The sequence below is a fragment of the Epinephelus moara genome, chromosome 19 (genome assembly GCF_006386435.1).
Source record: "Epinephelus moara isolate mb chromosome 19, YSFRI_EMoa_1.0, whole genome shotgun sequence".
NCBI classification, from domain to species: Eukaryota; Metazoa; Chordata; class Actinopteri; order Perciformes; family Serranidae; genus Epinephelus; species Epinephelus moara.
This window is the reverse complement of record NC_065524.1, coordinates 34,861,956-34,882,209: the sequence shown is the minus strand read 5'-3', so window position 1 is coordinate 34,882,209 and position 20,254 is coordinate 34,861,956. Positions and strand designations below refer to the sequence as shown.

The 20,254-nt window shown below is 41.3% G+C and overlaps 1 protein-coding gene across 1 annotated transcript; it reads right to left on the bottom strand.

The window, feature by feature from the left end:
* Positions 1-416: 416 nt before the first annotated feature.
* Positions 417-16,836, bottom strand: LOC126406404 (transmembrane protein 26-like). Its single transcript, XM_050070642.1, has 6 exons — positions 16,372-16,836; positions 14,504-14,600; positions 12,744-12,833; positions 8,768-8,976; positions 7,568-7,647; positions 417-3,065 (listed from the first exon to the last, which is right to left on the bottom strand). Exons 1-6 carry the CDS (start codon positions 16,560-16,562, stop codon positions 2,770-2,772), a joined length of 963 nt encoding a protein of 320 aa, XP_049926599.1. The 5' UTR covers positions 16,563-16,836; the 3' UTR covers positions 417-2,769.
* Between the last annotated feature and the right edge of the window lie 3,418 nt (positions 16,837-20,254).

Here is a 20,254-nt window from a genome sequence, read left to right as displayed (position 1 = left end):
ATTAACATCTGGGGACAATCTTTAGTGCTTCATAACGGCGAATATAAAACTGCTCTCATGACACTCTGACAGTGATTTTACAGGGATAAGTGTGACACTTTTTGATTCACTGCTTTTAAAGCTCTTCTATATTTAAATAAAACTGATGCAACATGTCAAATAAAAGCTGTAAGAGTCCACAGAGTCTGTCACTGATTCGCTGTCAGAAGCTGTCAGCGGATGACATCATCAATTCAAGTGTTAATACCCTGATGTCCACAGAGGGGAGACAGTAGTCTGAGATGGAGGATGGTGCTTTATTCTTTTTATTTGTTCCAAACAATTCAAATAGCACAATGTGAGTTTGTTTTTAAGGTGGATTTTGATTTTCATATTGAGAGTAGCTGGTGTACTGTAAGCTGAGCCCTGGTTGAAGGTGTCAGGTGAGAGCTGCAAACCTGCTCACATGATTTACTGAAAGAGGAGATGAGAGCTTTTCCACCTTTACAAAATTATATTTAATAAACAAACATCAATACTATTCATCAGATAAAATTAACAAACAAGGTCTGTCTCAGTTACTTTTTTATTTTGGTGCTTTTTTATGCATAGCCCATCCATCCATCCATCCATCCATCCATCCATCCATTTTCATCCACTTATCCGGGGCCGGGTCACGGGGGCAGCAGGCCAAGCAAAGCAGACGTCCCTCTTCCCAGCGACACTTTCCAGCTCCTCCTGGGGGACCCCACAGTGTTCCTAGGCCAGATGAGATACGTGATCCCTCCAGCGTGTCCTGGGTCTGCCCATGGGATGTGGCCTGAACACAGGAGGCACCCAGGAGGATCCCGATCAGATGCCTGAACCTCCTCAACTGACCCCTTTTGACACGAAGACGCAGCGGCTCTACTAGCTCCCTGTACATGTCCGAGTTGACTGAACTGAATATCACTGGATTAACGGACAAGTATGTATTCATATTTTTGTCTGCGTCACATAAGCAACAATACAGTTTGAAAAAATAAATCAAATAATACATTTGAATACTGAGAAACAAATGTGAGGACACTGACAGGTTTGGATTGTTTTATTTGGGCTCAGTCAGACTGAGCCTTATTAACATATAAAAGTGATTATTCAATGGTAAATATAGCACTTGGACGGCCCTGGAGACAAAATGCTACTCCAGGGACAAACAATACAAAAGATAACAACAAAAACAATGACAAAATGCACAGTTTGTGCTGAGGTTGTCTTCTAAACATCTTCACATAAATCCGGGAGTTAAAATACTGATTCTTTGGCATTATAAAGCCTACAATAATCATTGGTTTTAAAAGGTATGAAACACACACACAACTCAAACTGAGTTGATAACCTGAGTGCAATTTTATGTGTCTTCGGTAACTTTTAAAGATATTGCAGTTTCCAGGCAGTCAAAGCCGGCCGACAGTAACAGTAAGGAGGGAATCATTTTGATTTTTTTTTAACCTGTGAATGGCATATTTTGTCTTTTGTTAAAGGGACAGTTCACCCCCAGATAAAATATCACCTCTCACCTGTCGTGCTATTCATCAATCCAGACTGTTTTTGTGTGAGTTGCTGATATATATCTTGATATCTTGAGTAACCAGGTCATGATTTCTGGAAAGAGACGTTGCTGTTGTTTTTCAAATGTAATTTTTGACGGTTTGAGCACCACAAGCTGAGTGACATCTAGTTCTCTTATACTGGAGAGAAGGCAGACATCTCTACAGCTGATATCTCCAACACTCGGCAACTCACACCAAAACAATCTAGACTGATAAATAGGTAAGAGGAAAAATATGCACTTAAAATTTTGGGGTGAACTGACCCTTTAAAGGACAATTACACAAGAGATACAAAAAGACATCAATCAAAGCTTGGAAAAATAATCTCCCATTCAAATGTCAAAAACAATCAGAATTCATGGACACTTCCTTCTCCAGTGTTGACACAGTGGTTTTATCAAAGTACTATAAGATGTTTTCACACTCAGTCTTAACTTCCTGTCGGGGTTAAGACGGGGAAATTGCTCTCCGTCGTTCTGAGTTCGAGTCAACATTTCACAGCCCTTTATGTCGTCTAATATATCTCTGTCTCTGTCTTCCTGTTCTTCACGTCCGCTCAACAAAACGCCATCACTGTTAGAAATCTGTCCGACCCTTATCCAAACAGTAGCCTGGCATCAGTTACTGTAGGTGCTTTGGAACTACTTTCGTTGCCTTATTGTGCTGACATAACGTGCATTATCTGTTTACACGTGGCATTTTTCACTTGGACCCCCCACACCTTTTTCCTGTTCTGCTCTGCTTCCTGCTTTCCCTCTGTGTCCCTTTTTTTAAGGTCAGACCAGTTACAACCTGAACAATAAGGCCACTTTATACACGACTAAAACCAGGTCTCAGCCCGTGTGTGTGCACACATAGTCACATTTAAATACTGAATAAATGGAGGTGTTTTAACTGAGCTAACAGCGAGGTTAGCTCCACAGGGAGTGGGATGTCAGTGAGGTGAAGTATGAGCTTCAACATGAGTCAAGTGTGGAATGTGAACTTAGCATCCCCTTGCAAGTGTAAGACAATGGTTGTTCACAGTTTTCTGCTCCCAACAGCATTAATTATTCACAATCGCTTGATCCCACGGCGTTGAGTACACCGTGAGAAGAAAACAGAAGCAAGCATCTCCTTGTTTTCCTGCTCCTGTTTCAGTTTTTAGGGCGTAACATCCATCTCCCTGATTCCTATCTTCCCTCTGTGAGATGAGTCATCAAGCACACGGGATGGTGCTGTCCCTGCTGGTTCTGCTGCTGCTGAAGTGCTGGCATATAATCACCAACCTGTACAAGTTCAGTATGACCACCAGGAAGTTTTTGATTGCAAAGAACCCCAGCATCTGGTGGAAGACGTTGAAGTAAGTCATGACGGTGAGCCGGACCACCAGGAAAGGCCCGTCCTGGATGAACAAGGCCTCCACGATGCTCCACATGTCCGTGCTGCGCTTGGCTAAGAGGGAAACCTCCTGGGACCCCTCCTCTCCCTCACTGTTTGGCTTGGAGTTCACCACTTTTAAGAATAAGGAGACGAAAAGACAGGAGATCAGAAACTCTGTTGCATTGCACCCCACCCCCAAAAAAACATTAACAAGAAGCAAAAACAACAAAACCACAGGGGGGCCTGCGTCATAGTGACACAGACCCCCATGCACCCCGCACCAGAGCGCATCCCACCTCCAGACCGCATCCAGAAATGACGCAGTCCGACCACACCCACACCTGGCACCATCATGCCCTGATGGAGACACAATACCAGGCATAGATGTAGTCGGGCCAAACCACATCCAGACACAGTCCAGACACGGGACGCACCCCAGCGTGAGGTGCAAGGACCTGAGAGAACCGAGGAAACGCCATCAGTGAGGAAACACTGGAGGTAAAATATAAGAAAACCTTCAAATAAAAGTGTTAAAAAAATAGAATAAGAATAAATAGAAATAGCAATAAAATATATAAATAGAAATAAAAAATAAAAATAAAATAAATAAATATATATATGAAAATACATAAATAAAAGTATATAGATAAATAGAAATAAATTGCTAAATAGATAACTTTAAAAGCATATAAGATATATGACTAAAAGTTATCAATAAGAAATAAATAAAGGATTTAAAATATATGACAATGATAAAATGTCTAAAAAAAAATCAATAAATATATGAGAAATAAGTAAATAAATAAAAATAAATAGATCAGTAAAAATCAACTAAAAGCCAAGCTAAAAAGGCAGGTCTCGAGTTTGCCTTTAAAAATATATCCACACTCTTTGCTGCCCTCAGATCCTCTGGCAGGCTGTTCCACAGACGTGGGCCGTAATAAGAAAAGGACACCTCACCGTGGGATTTAGTTCTAACTTCTGGAATAATTAACAGTCTACTACCAGAGGACCTGAGGGTCCTAGAGGGCTGATAGGTTAAAAGAAAATCTGATAAATAAGGACCAAGACCATTAAGAACTTTAAAAACTAATAAAAGAATCTTAAAATCAATTCTGAAGCCAACAGGAAGCCAATGCTTAACTGAGACTTCTGACTGTAGGATGCAATGGAAAGATATTTAATGGACCATGTGGTGTTTCCTTGGTCAATTATTAGCTTAAAATTTCAGTTTTCAAATGTAAATTTTCTTTGATTTGAACATCACAAATTTATTTCCCTCTTCTTCCATTTTGCTGGTGGTACAAATCTCAAAACTATGTCAAATAAATCCAAATATATCTGAGCGACTAAAGACGACTGGAGATATTTGGGGAAAAAGCAGTGATGTGACACACTGCGCTCAGCTGACACCCTGCACATGTTACGTGTTGTAAATGTTTCTGTCCAGTGGTGTAAGGGGTGTGGACTGGGACTTGCAGTAAGTGAACAGTACAAAAGATACAACAGTGCCGTCAAATAAAGAATCACCGTACACATGCCAGGGTTTTTTGTGCCCTCAAATTAATTGTTTCTGATGTAGACATGTGGCAGGTGCGCTCAAATGAAGCTCTGGCAAAAGTTTAGTCAGGAAGACAATACTGTTCATGCTTAGGCTGTAACTGCCTTCCTCACCCTGCTATTCACTCCTTGCATGAGTGCTGTCAGTCGAGTCATCAGCTGACTTGTCTCCAATAACTCAGCGACACACCTTCTCCGTCAGCCTATCATCTCACTGCTCTTCATTTTAAATATGGTTCTTTTTCTGCCCGCAGTTCTTTCATGCTGCTGCCGTGCGTACCCTCCACCTCCCCATCACCACCTAGTCTTCTCGGATGCAGCCTCGACTCACCTCAGCAGTCATCAACCAAAGTCATCAGCCTCCACCACAAGTGTCTAGACTGGGGGATTTATCTTGCTGCCGCTCAGATGTCCCACGATTACAAATAATCTCCCTCTGGTGTCTAAGTGCCAAAGAATCTTATCAGCACAAATTATCTCTTAATCTGTACACTCATATTTCGCATTAAATTTCATCTTTATTTCATTTTTCTGTCTCTCCTGATTGAAATGCCATAGTGACACCGTGATGGTGCACACAACACAATTCAATTCACAATTCAGCTTTTAGAACGCAGCAGCACACACCGCATGTCATGTGATGCGGACCAACCAATCACAGCCGACAGACATCTTTCCCTTTATCCATAAATATCAGTCTGTGATAAATATGGAGAAGAAGTTGATCATTTTAGTGCAGAGCTGCCAGAACAGGCCTACTGTACACACAAACAGCACTGAGATCAGCTCTGCACTCAGGATTTCAGGTTAATAGGCTATGATGTGGTGCTTCCTGAGGTTGTTCAGCAAACTCAGACGCAACCTGCCCGTGTTCTTGAAAACTGGCACAGAGACGGCCCAAGAGTAGCACCCAGGGGCGACCTCGAGCTCAACACTTAGAGTGTGCGCCCCACATAGGCTGAGTCCCTTGCAGAAGCCTGGGTTCAATTATAACCTGCAGCCCTTTGCAGCATGTCGTCCCTATTCTCTCTCCCTCTTTCTTGTCCCTCTTCAACTGTCCTTTAATAAAGGCAGAAAAGCCCTAAAAAATAATCTTTAAAAAGAGCAGCGCCCAGCGCCTGACCTCACCTTTCCCAGGCGGTTAAAGATGCAGCATGTGTACGGCCCCTTAAACTTGGCAGAAACTTTAACCTATAGGTGTGATGCCTTCTTTAACAGATGTGATTGGTTGTCACAGACACGCCCTTCTGTGAGCCTGCAAGGTGTGGACACCCAGTGGAGATGAGATGAACTGCTGACTGTGAAAGCGTTGTCATTGTTAATGTGGTCACTCTGCTGATGAAGTCATCACTGCTGCACTGTTGCATTTTCCAAATATCTTAGTGTTGTGATCATTTTATTTCTCGTGTCATAGCGTTATTGTGTTGGGTGGGAAATGTGTGCGTATCCCACACATGTTATCGCTGCACGATCTAATCTGTAGCATTTCATTTGCTCACTTTCATCTAGCATTCGGTGACTATTTCTCCGACCTCCTTGTGTTTCCACCATTTTCTCCTCTGCTTAAGAAACTCTTAAGCCTCTTAAAAATCCTCCTCCCTGCTCCTGACAGTTTTCACTTTAGGAGCTCCTTAAAGGTCTAAGATGCTCCGTGAATAACTTCTATCTTTATAAGGGCCTAGTCTTAACTTTAAGGGGAAATTATACGAATGTTCTTTGAATTTCATCACGAGGAGCAACTCTATGTTCTAGGAAGCTTTGAGAATACGGCCCCAGGTGCATGCTGTGTCTGGCTAACGTGCTAAATGCTAACATGCTCATAGTGGACCTTTAGAGAGTTTTACCTTCAGTGAGGTGTTTGAGGCCTTCCTGCTTTTTGTGACCATTTATTCCTGTCATGTCTTCCTGTCATCTTTAAACTTTTTGAATCTGAGGAGTGCAAGAGGTTAAGTGGACTGGTTATATTGGGACTGTGAGGCTTCGTGGACTGGGTATCTTGTGCTTTGGGAATGAAGCAGTAGAGAAGTTGTACTTTTATCCATGTACATCTTTACACAAGTACTTTTCCCTGAGTAAAATTTCTTGAACGTAACAGTACATGAGTAAATAATTCTAGTGCTTCTCACCCCTGATGAACATGTTGCACCTGTATATCAACACTTTCTGTGTTTACATGGCTGTCAAACACACTGGACACCACTGCTCTAACACTAACAAAAAGACACGCCCACGTGAGCGCACACAAACTGTACACACTGACAGAAAAGCAGCGTCATTTGTAAACAGAGCGCTGTGCGTTTAAAGTCTAAGTGCTCTAAATGCGCTGCGACTGAATTTACTGGTAAAGCTACACACAACAGTTTTACTAGAAAGAATCTCTACCACCATTTATAAATTATTAAATGTTGGGTTATTAATAATTGAGATCATTAGTGGGGGTCGTCTTTTCCAAGAACAAAGTTGCACTGTTTCTAATGGCGTTATAATGTTCTTTCTTTCTTTCTTTCATGAAACACTATCCTTTGTTCCCTCAGCCTCGAGCAGGCGGGTTTACATTCTTGTCTGTGCTCAGTGTAATAAGTTTCAGAAAGCCATCTGCTAGTTGGGCCTTGCCTGATAATGGCTTTCTCTTATCAGCCAAGTTGAGAACTGAAGACTTTGTCATTCCAAATCTATTCATGTAATGAATGAGTGAGACTGGATTTCCTCCTAAAGACTGTCGACCTCTATACAAACTCTATAACTACACCCTTCCTGTTAGTAATTTCTTTTTGTGGTAAGTCTGTTTTTAGAACTATATGTCTGAATGTACGGACGTGACCAATGCTCGGGACGTGAAAACAGTTTTTTGGGTTAATGATTTGACAAAGCTGGAGATAGAGCAGCAACCCAACTACTCTTCACTGTTTACTTACAGGACTGGTCTAGACGCTGCTGACTTCACTAATGTTTTGCCAGCGTCTGAACACATTGTTTGGATTGTCCCACAGTGGGAGGAGGCTGTGTGCAACAATACACGGCTGTAACTGCTTAATAAGCACAGTTATTTGTTTAAGACACAAACACACACTGACCGGCCAGATGTAGGGGGAACTGCAACATGCTCCAAGTCCATACGGCTAAGATGATGTAGACCAGCTCAGGGCTGTTCTCCCTGGAGAAGACATGGAAAATAAGTCAGTCCTGTTAGTTTATATAAATGTCAGATGTCTTATTACAGTTAATTCCATGATGTGCGATGTCATGATTTGTGCACATAAATTAGGTAACTTCATCTTTTGAAGTGGGGTTGTATGATGTACTTATCCACAGTAAGTGTATTACATACATTAGATGGCGGTCAGCACACCCCCAGTTTGGATAAGCACACTCGACATGGAAGCTAAGCAATGTACTGCTGTGGATGTGGTCAGCAATAAAGTATATTTTAGCCACCTACAAAAACAATAGTGGTTTACGCGTACGCTATGTTGAAAGTATTTTTACTGCTTTACGTTTTCGTCAGACAGGGACGTTGTTAACGCCTTCAGTGCCACATCAATGCTCTCTTCAAAGCCAGACTCCATTAAGAAACACAGCGATTTAACATTGCTGAACACAGGAGCTGCTGGTCTGCCGTTGCCTCGATCAGATAGTTTGTCTGTGTTATTGTGTGACTTTGGTGAATCCAAACTAACCAGTTTAAATGCTGAAGTGATATAATATCACACAGAAAAATAACTGATGAGGCAGCGGCAGACCAGCAGCTCGCGAAAACTGCTCTCCAGGGTGAAAGTCATTGTCTGTTGAACCTTCCACCACCCTTCCCACCAACCCCACTCAGACTTTTGCCGCCTTATTTTCATCCTTGTCCCACCACGTTTCCCCCTGACGCCGCTGGGCACTGTTAAACTATAACAGCAACTGGCCACGCATCGTGCCAACGTTAAAGGGCGGTTTTTTGCCGATGTCTGACACCACATGTCACTGCCTAAGGGCCGGATTTCAACAACTTCCCATTGAAAATTGTTGTCTAAGGGTAAAGCAGTGAAAATAGTCTCAATGTAGCGCATACTTGTACTGATATTGACTGTTTTAGGTGGAACTTTTGCTGTGCTGTGTGCTGACTATGGACAAGAACCTCATACAACCCCACTTCCAAAACTCTTGAAGTGCTTGAGCTCTTCACCTTCTTGTCCATTCTTTATACATAAATGTGAACATATTGCACACAGAGCTCAGACATAAAACCATCAAGCATTCATAACCAACAAGTAACATGACCGGCCACCCACTTGACATCTGACAGCGTCTCACTGGTAAATTCCAGGATGTCTGCCGCAGTGCCAACAAAAATTAGGAGAAGCTGCGAGAGCTCGTCACGTGTGACTCCGCCTCCCAGTGGGAGGAGCCACTTCCCCACGATGAGGAGGATGAGCAGGATCTGATGAAGAGCCAGGATCCAGTCGTTGGAACAGACGGTCGATAACAACTGGTTAATACTCTGGAAAAGACAGAGATTGGAAGTTATTTCTTTGTCGACAGCGCAGTGGTTTTTCTGACATGGTTGGATCTCTTATCTCTTAATTATGTAGCTCATACAAGGCTACAAGTTTCTGGTAAATATCATTTTGGCAATAAATGCCTGCTGTAGTTAAAGTATGCAGAGATGACTCTAACTTGGTGATGCTTGCTATCCACATCTCACCCCTAACTCCATTTAGGGACCCTGAAATATTTGGTCCGCTGAATATTAGGGCCCAAAATATTATTATTTAAAGGACTGGGCTGGAGATGTTCAATAACCAATAATGTGTTAGTCTGTCTCTCAATACCTTCTGACTTCTCTACACTTAAATGGGTCACAAAGTTGTACTTTCATCTTTTTAAAAAGGCTTATAAGTTTCCTTAAATCATAAGAGTAAGAACAAGAGTAACTTAATTTGTACAGCACAGTTCATACAGCATGTGCAACTCAAAGTGCTTCACCTAATGAAATGAGAAAATACAAGTAAAAGACAGTCTACGATAGAGTAAATAAGATTCAAATACACAATCTCACACTTTCACACAAAAAAATACGACTGAGGTTTCATACCAATTAATCAAATAAAAGCTACATAAATGCAAGTCTATAAAGAGAGGTTTTAAGATTTCATTTTATTTACAGCTGGATGCTGTAGTTATTCAATAAGGAGGATTTGTTTTCAGCTTGGTGATATGGTGAGTGCATTTGGCGCTGACTCAAAATAAACTACAGTGTTTATGTTCATGACAATGAACTCAGTGCTTTAATAGTTTCTGAGGAAACAATGGAGCTCTGAGGCACAGAGAAATAACCTTAATCAGGCTTTGACAGAAAGTATTTGTCAGTAGCATAAATTTATTGCTTTGTTTTTTTTGTTGACAAAAAGAAAAATATAGAATATCAGCAGACTGAGCCTTTAATGACTTTATTATTGCACAATGTAGACTTTGTTTTTTTAACTGAAGCACAGTAAAACGTTGAGGCATGCAGCCAGCTTTTGGAGGTGGGCCCCAACAACTTTCTAGCTTTCTAATTCTCCTGGGCCGATTGGGTGTGGTGGTGGTCGAGCTGTTGTTTATAGAAGCCATTTCAAATGCTCCCCTCTCACTGTTAGTAGCCATGTGGGTATTCAGGCTCTTATGTTTGTTATTAATGGCAGAAAGTCTCTGCCCTCTCATTTTAATAACTTAGTGAATTGTTTTAATATTGCTTACAATGCTGCTGTACATTTTGTGCTCTTAGTTTGTTCACAGGTCTGTCTCTGTCCTCATCTAAAGCAAAGCAAAGTGATATCTCTTCCTATAGAGTGCAGTAGGAGTGAGTTGTGGAAAAGAGTCAGCATTCTGCACGTCAAACACGGCTCTACCGCCTTGTTGTGCTGGCAACGGTGAAGTCATGCAACTGCAGTGTAGTTCATTTATCACATTTTACTTCTAGTGATTATCTAAAGAGTATTTTGCTGATCAAATGATGTAAGTATCATAAACTTTTGTTGCCAAAGATCTTATTTCCTGCAGTAATCTAAAATCCAATGGAAAAATCCCAGTGGCCTTTTTGTCAAGGGAACCAATGTGCTTACATCCCTGGAGGACTGTACAGATACCCTGCTGCCGTCAGATCAGAGCAATCATTTCATTTATGCTCTTCTTGATTCCAGTGCTGCTGTTGAGACTGTTGATCATGATATTTTAGCTTGAGAACTGGTACAGTGAGTGTTTTTCCTCCTGTTTATGAATTCTTTGTACACATCTTTGGTTGTTAATTGGGGTTCTCTGACCTGTGGCGTTCCTCAAGGGTCAATTCTTGGACCTCTCTTATTCTCCATCCATGTAAATGCTGCTTTTAGGACGCATTATCCGTCTCTTCTCATTCTTATGCTGGTGATATTCAGTGTTGGTATTTTTAAAGCCTGGTAACCTCTCAAGTCCTGCTATTTTACATAATAGTCTTGCTGAATTAAGTGCTTGGATTGCTTTTTCATATTAAATCAAAACAAAATTGAAATTCTTGTCTGTGCCCCTGATCAGACCTCTGAAAGTATCCTGCAGAATGTCAGGTATTCACCTCTGTTTTTTCACTTTAAAGTTACACCCCCTCAGGTACCTCTAAATTCAAAGTAATGCAGCATTCAAGCGTGTAATAACCCAACTGATGGTGCGAGCCATGCATCCTAAATGTCTGCTCTTAATGAGGACGACTGACTTCCTTTATACAGAAATAAAATCGGCAAATAAACAACAGGGAGTGTCGACTTTGGAGAAACTTTTCAAATCTGATTAAACTAGTGAGTAGTTTTGCATCTTATCTGCAGAAGATCAAAAAATGATTTCATATTTTTTTTTCTTGCTGGCTGCATTTTAAAATTCTTTATATTCTTGCCAATCCTGTAATTAGCACAGTTGGCTGACTCTTTTAATTCTGCTGACCTTGGCTCAAAATATCCATCTGTGATAAGGCGGCTCTTCCCAGAATCCAGGCCTGTATTTGTGGGAAGATACTTTATCTCTCCCACTGGTGAATTCTTCCTGAATTCTTTGACCCCTGGGGCTGCGTCCGGCTTTCCACTCTTTAAATGTTCATGTAATTCTCTGCTGCATTCACTCCAAACTGGCAACTGGGGAATCTGTCTGAAACTCCGCTCCTCAATTACTGAGTGACTCTCCTCTGAGACTCTGTATTACCCCAGCACTGACTTCTAATGAGATTTAGCATTTAGATAACCACCTCACACATCCAGTCTTGTAGTCTTTGCCACTGAAGAGCGACAGTTTGGCCTTGAATACAGTTGGGAGGATAAAGTCAGAACGTTTTTTACCTTTCAACAGCAAATTACTGGCAACATGCATCATTCAAGGGCATCAGGCAATTAGTTTACCACTGATTTCCATTGAGACTGTTGGCTCTTTGTACATGCTTTAAACAACACACTAAATAACTTGCAGAAAACTACAACCAAGAAAATGCAAAGGTCATGTAGTTTTTGTTTGAAACATGAAAGTGTGCAAACAGGAAGTTCCCAAAGCAGGCAATGTGACATTAACAGTAACATTATTAGCTGCTTTTATGACTTGAAATCTGAACCATTAGCAACACTTTCAAGAAGACTAGAAAGATTTCCATGTTAAAGGAATGGATAAACGTTTCAGGAGGTATGCTTATATGCTTCTTGGCAAGAGTTGGATGAGCAGTTCGATACCACTCTCACATATGTCTGTTTAATTGGAAGCTACAGCCAGCGAGCTGTGAGCTTGGCTTAGCAGCACAGAGACTTGAAGAAGGGGGAAACTACTCTGGCTCTGTAGGTAAACATCCTCCAACTCCTTTGACACTCACTAATAAAGACTTGTTTGTTTCAGCAATGCATAAACTGAGGGGTAAAAACTGGAGTCTCGTTTCCTGGCAGCCTCATGATGTCATCAACAGCCATGAATAGACTGTGAATCATTGTACAAGAGAATGAGAAACACCAAATGGATAAAACAAATGACACAGTGCTTGAGGGGAAGCACATATGCAATTTCTTTGAGAGCGACTCGAGGCGTCTGTACTATTCTTGGTTAGTTTCACTACCCCAGAAATTCCAGTCTGCAGTGTAGGCTAAGTGGTTACCAAGAAATACATCATCAAAAAAAAGAAAAGGATCATCTTTCTCATTCTCGATCATCACTTTCTTTGCAGGCATATCATAAAATGTTCAAGTATAAGAAGCAAATTAAAGGAGTCTTTCAGTCTGTTGCTCTTACCTTCAGGTAGTTCTGGGTTGTGAGGTTTCCCACGGTTTCATTTAGAGTGATCAACTCTCGCACATTCTCCCAAGAGTCGAGCCTTTTGCACTGAAAACAGATGAAACAAGCTTGAACAACAAGTTAAATTTAAAGGGATACTTTCACGATTTTCAACCAGCTTTGTGTCATAACAATGTGGGTAGTATGTGTAAATGAACTGTGGTAAACTTCCTGCCATCTAACATGCACTCAAATGTCCCTGACCTCCTTTATGCAGGCTCTCGGGTTGTTGCTTGAACTACAGATTGTACTTCCACATTTTTCGTATTCCCACTTCCACAGACACAAAAAGTAGAGAAGCTAATCGAGAATCAGACCAAACTAAGATCAAACAGCGCTAATCAGATATAAATCAAGACTCTCGTTCTGTATTGTCTATTTCCTGCCTCAATTGTCTGCAGAAATATATTTTAGTGCACTGTTTGGCTGTTATTCAAGAATTTATGAATAAAAAGTGGTTGCCATATTGTTTCCTGTTTTGTAAAAATGGAGTCTGAAAGAACTGAGATCAAACGATAACACTGAGCAGGGCTGATCAAATATGAACCAAGATTCTGTTTCTCGCCTCAGGTCTGTAATTTGAGATTGTTTATTGCAAACCAGGCGCCATATTGGCTACGGTTACATGATGGCTTCTCAATCAGAATGAAATAAATCTGAATGAAGTCATTCGGAATTAAAGTCTTTCCAAGTAGTTTACATGAGAAATATTCATTCTGAATGAGGGTTTACACGGGAGATCAGTTTAATCGCCTATATTCGGGTCTGCGCAAGGTTTGGGGCAGGGAAGGTTTCTGATTGGATAGGGGGCGGGGCGGATGTTACGTGTTTATGTTTACCGGAAGAAAACACTGTAGTCCTCGTTCTGGATAACAAGCTGCTTGACGATGCCGTTCTTAGTGCCTTTTTCGGGCTTGTTTTGCTGATATTCTTGAAGCAGCAGTACGACAACAACCTTGTTCTGCTAATGCTTCGTCTGTTGAGGAGGAGAAGGGAGGTAGAAGGTCGAAGAAGGGAGATAGAAGAAACCGGTGAGTACAACGAGTCCAACTGCTCTATCTCAGCCCGTTGCTATGCGTGCTATATACGTCATCGTGCCAGAAGGGCAAGGAAACGAGCATGCGCAGAAAGACCGGAATGAACTTAAAGAGGAATGAGTGCGAGAAATTCTTTCATTCGGAATTAGAAACAGAATATTCCAGCCCCTTACATCAGAATGAATTTTCAATCGCATTTTCATTACGAATTAGGTGTTTACAAGATCACTTTTAATAGGAATGAACTTTCATTCCGAATGAAAAGGGAATTAAACTGTCCATGTAAAGGCACTCATTGTTTGCTGTGTCAAAAAGAACAAGCTCACATCATGTCACCCACCAGCAGGAGTGTTCATTGGTCCGCTGCGGTACATTCTAGTAGTTGTAGGTTTTCTACCTCTGGAGCAAACGTAGCACCAATGTCAAAAGAAGCTGCATCTTTCAGCTTCATAGACAGTCCATGAAACGACCGTCTTTCTAACAGTGAATAACTTCACTTAAAAGATTAAAAGCAAATGTTGAATTTGAGGGAATCAATGAATCACTGAATGATAAACTGCAGCCACGTCTGCAAAGAGTTTTACAACCCTCCCTCCCACCCACAACATCTGTCATCAGATCACATGTTTGGAAAGATGAGTTAAACACTGACTAAGTATTCTTATTTCTGGCGTGGGGCACCTGAGGGTCGCTGGCTTTGTCCTGCTGGTGGTGGAGCTCCAGGAGCCAGATGGAGGGAATGATACTGATGAGGAACAGAAAGATAGGAGGAGAAAACCTGCAAGACAACCAACAGAGTTTATCAGCCCAACTTCATAAAGACAAAGTCAAAGTCTGGTTGATAAACATTACAACTGTTTAGAGTTCAAGTGATTAATCAGTCGTTCAATTAGTCAACTGACTGATAATTGATCTCCAGTGGAGTAACTTTTTTCTAGCAAATATGACAAAAAGTGCAGGTTCCAGCTTTTGTAATATAAAGTAGGGCTGGGCAATACAAAGATATTATATCATTACCGAGATATGAGACTATATATCGTCTTAGATTTTGGATATTGTCTCGTGATATGGCATAAATGGTGTTTTTCCCCTAGTAAAGTGATTTAAATTTATCAGCTTACTCAACTTTCCTATTTGTTTTAACGGTTGCCTTAACCCACTTAGCTATATCCACACTATTGATGATTATTGATTAAAAAAAATCTCAATGTGTTAATATTTTCTGGAGAAAAAAAGTCATCCCTACAACTTTTTTGCATCAGAGATGGTAGTAGGTCAGGCATATTGTTTAATATATGTTCAATTGTGTCTCCCCGTCCTAGCATGAATGAAGAGCTTTTGAGATTTAAAAATATCAAGATATATATCATGTATCGAGATTCAGCCTAAAAATATCGTGATATAATTTTCAGGACATATCGCCCAGCCTTAATATGAAGATTTGCTGCTTTTGTTTGTCTTATATGAAGTAAAAAACAGAATATCTGTTGGGTTTTGGATTGTGGATTGTTGACACTTGAAGATGCCAACGTGGGATTTTCTCACTATTTTCTGATCTATTTTATAAACCTAACGATAAATCAAAAATAAAATTGGATGATGATTAATTGCTAACAATCATTTTCATACTGACATAAAGATTTGTCTGTTCTACATATATGTTCCTGGCAGTTCTAGTACTTTGCCTTATTTTTTGTTTCCTTTTCATATTGTGAATAATCGCATAAAACTCAACTCACTAATGGTGCAAACTACAAATTAACACACAAATGACAATAACAGGCATAAACCATCGTGTTCTCAACAGACTCAAAAAGTGACATTTGCATTATGGAACATAAATCAGCAAACTACAAACTCCAGCATGATGGGAAATGTGGGCGTCACTACATTATGGTTATTGTAAGTTAAATGCACGCACCAAAAACCAAACTTCTTTGCAAGTGAAAACCTACGTGGTGATCAATCCTAGTTCTGATTCTGAAATATTAGTTAGTAGGATATTTTATCATCACTTTGCCTTCAGTTTTCTAGGACAAGATATTCCCACACAAATCAATGCTTTTTGTAAGACTTAATAATCAAACTGGATTAAAACAAATAGGGTTTTGGACATTTCTAAGTATGGAGAAGGAAATTAATGAGTGGATGCTTGTCTTCATTAAATTGTCTGCTGCCACTGAGAGCAAAAAAAACTCCACGTCATGAAAATGAAATACAGACTATTGTTTGCAGACTGAGTTTAGATATGGAGGAAGACGTTTGGGACAGTTAGGGGGTACCACCCCATCCTCACTGTCCCAGGACCGGTTTAACAGTAGCAGCAGAGACAAGCAGGATGCGGGGTGTTCAGGGCGGTGGGGGAAGGGATGAACACGGGGAACATGACAAAAGCTTAATTTATTCATGCTTTATACTGGAAACATATCCAGCGCTGAAAATACGCGCAAACAAAGTTGTTGAGATTAGTTTTACACAAAAAATGTTGCATCCTCAAGCATCATATAATCATGTCCACATACTTAAACACATGCACCTCATGATCTTACCATTTGTAGTCCTGTCCCTTTCTCCTCTTCAGTGTTATTATCATTTCAATGACCAGCGGCAGAAAGAGGAAAGTGAGGAACCAGTAGTTGGGATCCTTCTTCACCCATGTCACCCTCCACACGCCGGTCAGAGACACCAGGATAAATAAACTTCTAGTAATAAGCGCGCATATAAACTTAAACAGGAACATAATGCCGCCGTCTGGATGCAGATCGGTTCTTTGCACCGCAGCTTTTATTCCTACAAGTTCAGATCCAGAGAGCCGGGTGGCTGTAGCGTCAGCAGAGAGAGAGGGGGAGAATGAAAAAACTGTTGGATGTCGTTTTTCGCGCAAAGTCCCCAAAGTTGAAGCCCCGCCTAGAGAGCAAGTCCCGTCCTGTCTTACCTGCCAGGCATCAGATAGTGGAGAGTACTGACCCTGCAGGACTCATCTGGCACACTGTTAGTGTGTCAAAGCCAGCAGTCTCTGTGAGCTCACTCAGAAATATCCAATGATTTATGCGTGACATCATGAGTCCATCAAAAGCTCTGTGAATGTACAGGAGAGGGCAGCATCACATCATCTGTTCATCCAGCAGGAATAACTGCATGAAGGAAGGGCACTTTCTCCAGTCCAGCGCTTATGCTTTTCACGGGTGTGCTGGAGCCTATCCCAGCTGACATTGGGTGAGAGGCAGGGTTCACCCTGGACAGGTCACCAGACTATCACAGGGCTGACACATAGAGACAGACAACCATTCACACTCACATTCACACCTACGGACAATTTAGAGTCACCAATTAACCTGCATGTCTTTGGACTGTGGGAGGAAGCTGGAGTACCTGGAGAAAACCCACGCTGACACAGGGAGAACATGCAAACTCCACATAGAAGGGCCCCCCACCCTGGGTTTGAACCATGAACCCTCTTGCTGTGAGGCGACAATGCTAACTACATCTGTCAAATAACTATAGTGGAGTGAGATGTATAATAAAGAAGTGTGAAGTATAGCAAAAATGTATACAAGTACAGCACTTGAGTAATTGTACTTAGTTACACTCCAGGACTGTTTACAGCAAATTATTGTTTTGAGGAATTAAATATATAAAAATTTGTTGTTAATATTTATTACGATATTGGTTCCATTTAAATTATATTTTTTTGTTTTGTTTGTATCCTTATTTACTTTTTTCTGTGATCCACCTCCGTGTGTTAAAGGCGGATAAAATAAATATAGACATGAATATACTGTGATACACATACAAAAATATATATAAAATAAATGCACAAAAATAGTTACGTAAAACACATACGTAATCTTGACCAACATATCTCTTAATTCTCTGTTTTTGTCAATAAAGTTTATTGAACTGAACAACAGAAACATTTTTTGTAAAAGATAAAAATGTATGCAACTCAGTTCTTAACATTTCTCATCAGTCATTAGGATTTGTCTGATGTAAAGCCACGATCATGCAGTCTGATCACATATCTTATTATCTCCCCATGCAGGAAATAACACGTCAGACCAAGTCCGCCCTGGCTAAACACACACACACACACACACACACACACACACACACACACACACACGAGTCATTTTGCTCTACTTGGCTGCATGCTGAGTAGATTTCTATTCAGATCAATCTGGCCAGCCAGTGGAGGGGAGAGGAAACAGTAGAAAGGCCCGTGACCTTGGAAAGGAGACAGACTTTTCCTGTCTTTGTTCCAAATTGTCCGTCATCATCTTGGTTTGCATCATGTGAAATCACAATGAGAATTTCAGTCAGTGAAACAAGTGGGCGACAGAGTATCCAGTCACATGCAGGGGAGGAAGAAAAGAGAGTTCTGTTACATCCTGCGTCACAAAAAAACCTGCATATTGAGTTCTTTAAGAAACCACTGGTGTATTAGTGAAACACGTCCCTGGTGTTTATCCTGTTTCCTGCTTTCCAAGTGATTGAAGTCTAGAATAAACAAAAGAAGTGGCAGTGAAACAAAAATCAAACCAATTTTAGTGGAGAGTGTTCCCTCATGACAACAGCTACTTACTCTGTCAGACAGTCAGTCAGTCAGAAAGTGAGACAAACCCTCCTCTGTTGACTGAGACAGAAAGGCCGTCCAACAGCAGGACCCCAGGCCTGGTGTTGGTTCTGTGTGAGCGGCGCCGTTCAGGACACTTGGCTGTATGGACATGATAATGACAGAGATGGCCGAGGGGCTCTGGTCACTGATCACAGAGCAGCGATTCCCTCTGTGCTGCTGCTTCAATCAGCGCCGCTGCAGAGCTCATGTAGAGCTGCGCTGTTTGCTGTGTCAGCACAAAAAAAATAATCGTTTGTAATGTAGAATATAAAGAAAACAGAGCACAGAGGAGCAATGAATCCACTGTGAGACCACGGTTTGAAATACTGCTGTTATAATCACCTACAAAATGCAAAGGATGGTGATTAGATATAAAAATCTGAAAGCTAAAATCTAATTAAGTTGTTTTAACTTTTACCTTTACTGTTCTAATGCAGGATGAAGCCATTTGTCAGAGTCAAGGCTCTTCAGGTCTTCACCATGCTCTTATCATCCATCCATTTTCGTAACTGCTTATCCTCTTAGGGGTCGCGGGGGGGCTGGAGCCTATTCCAGGTGAGAGGCAGGGTTCACCCTGGACAGGTCACCAGACTATCACAGGGCTGACACATAGTGACAGACAACCATTCACACTCACATTCACACCTATGGACAATTTAGAGTCACCAATTAACCTGCATGTCTTTGGACTGTGGGAGGAAGCTGGAGCACCTGGAGGAAACCCACGCTGACACAGGGAGAACATGCAAACTCCACACAGAAGGGCTCGAACCAAACTCTCTTGCTGTGAGGCGACAGTGCTAACCACCACACCATCGTGTCGCCTTGCTCTTATCATGTCAGATTGTTTTTAAGTTTTTATCTTGTATAACTATCTAAATTTTTTAGTTTTGTTTCTGTTCCTGTTCACATTAACTTTTTGCAAACCAGCCAAGAGTTCTACCGGCCCTTAATGGTCTGGCCCCGTCCTACATCTCAGACCTATTCTAACCCCCTATTCCACCCCCAGGTCCCTCAGGTCAGCTGACTTGGGGCTCCTGGCTGTCCCACGCTCCAGACTTAAGCTCAGACGTGATCTTGCCTTTGCTGTGTCTGGCCCCAAACTGTGGAGCAGCATCCCCCTCCCAATCACATCCGCCCCCTCCAATGACTCGTTTAAGTCCAGGCTCAAAACCTACTTTTATTCATTAGCGTCTGAGTCCCCCTGATGTGGTTTTCCCTGATGTGTGCCTGTGTGTTGTGTCTCTACATGTGTGAGCTGTGACCTAACAATTATGTCACCCCTATGTATGCAGTTTTTTTTTAGCATTTTATTCCCTTTGTACAGCACTTTGGTCAATGTGAGTTGTTTTTAAATGTGTTTAATAAGTAAATTTGAGTGTGAGTCGAGTTACAGACTGACAAGTAACTCGTCGACTGGACAGTTTTTGGTGTTTGTCACCCTGCATCATCAGGAGCCACGTGGGGAAAACAGATTCTGGTGACTGACAGAAGTTAATGCTTGTAAAGTGTTTATATTTATAGTCTTTGGTTTCACAAAGAGCTCACAGAGGAATAACTGATTGTAAACATTATGAGTAGGCTGTTATTAGACTGCAAATCAATCGCATGTTATGATAGTGACTAATGTAGAGACAGGATGAAAAGTTCCAGTCTGGCTTTAAACCACATCACAGCACTGAAACAGCACTTTTGAGTGTTTTTAACGATCTTTTGTCAACTGTTGATTCATGTAACTCTGCTGTTCTAGTGCTGCTTGACCTGTCAGCAGCCTTTGATACCGTAGATCATAGGATCCTCCTGTCTCGCCTGGAACA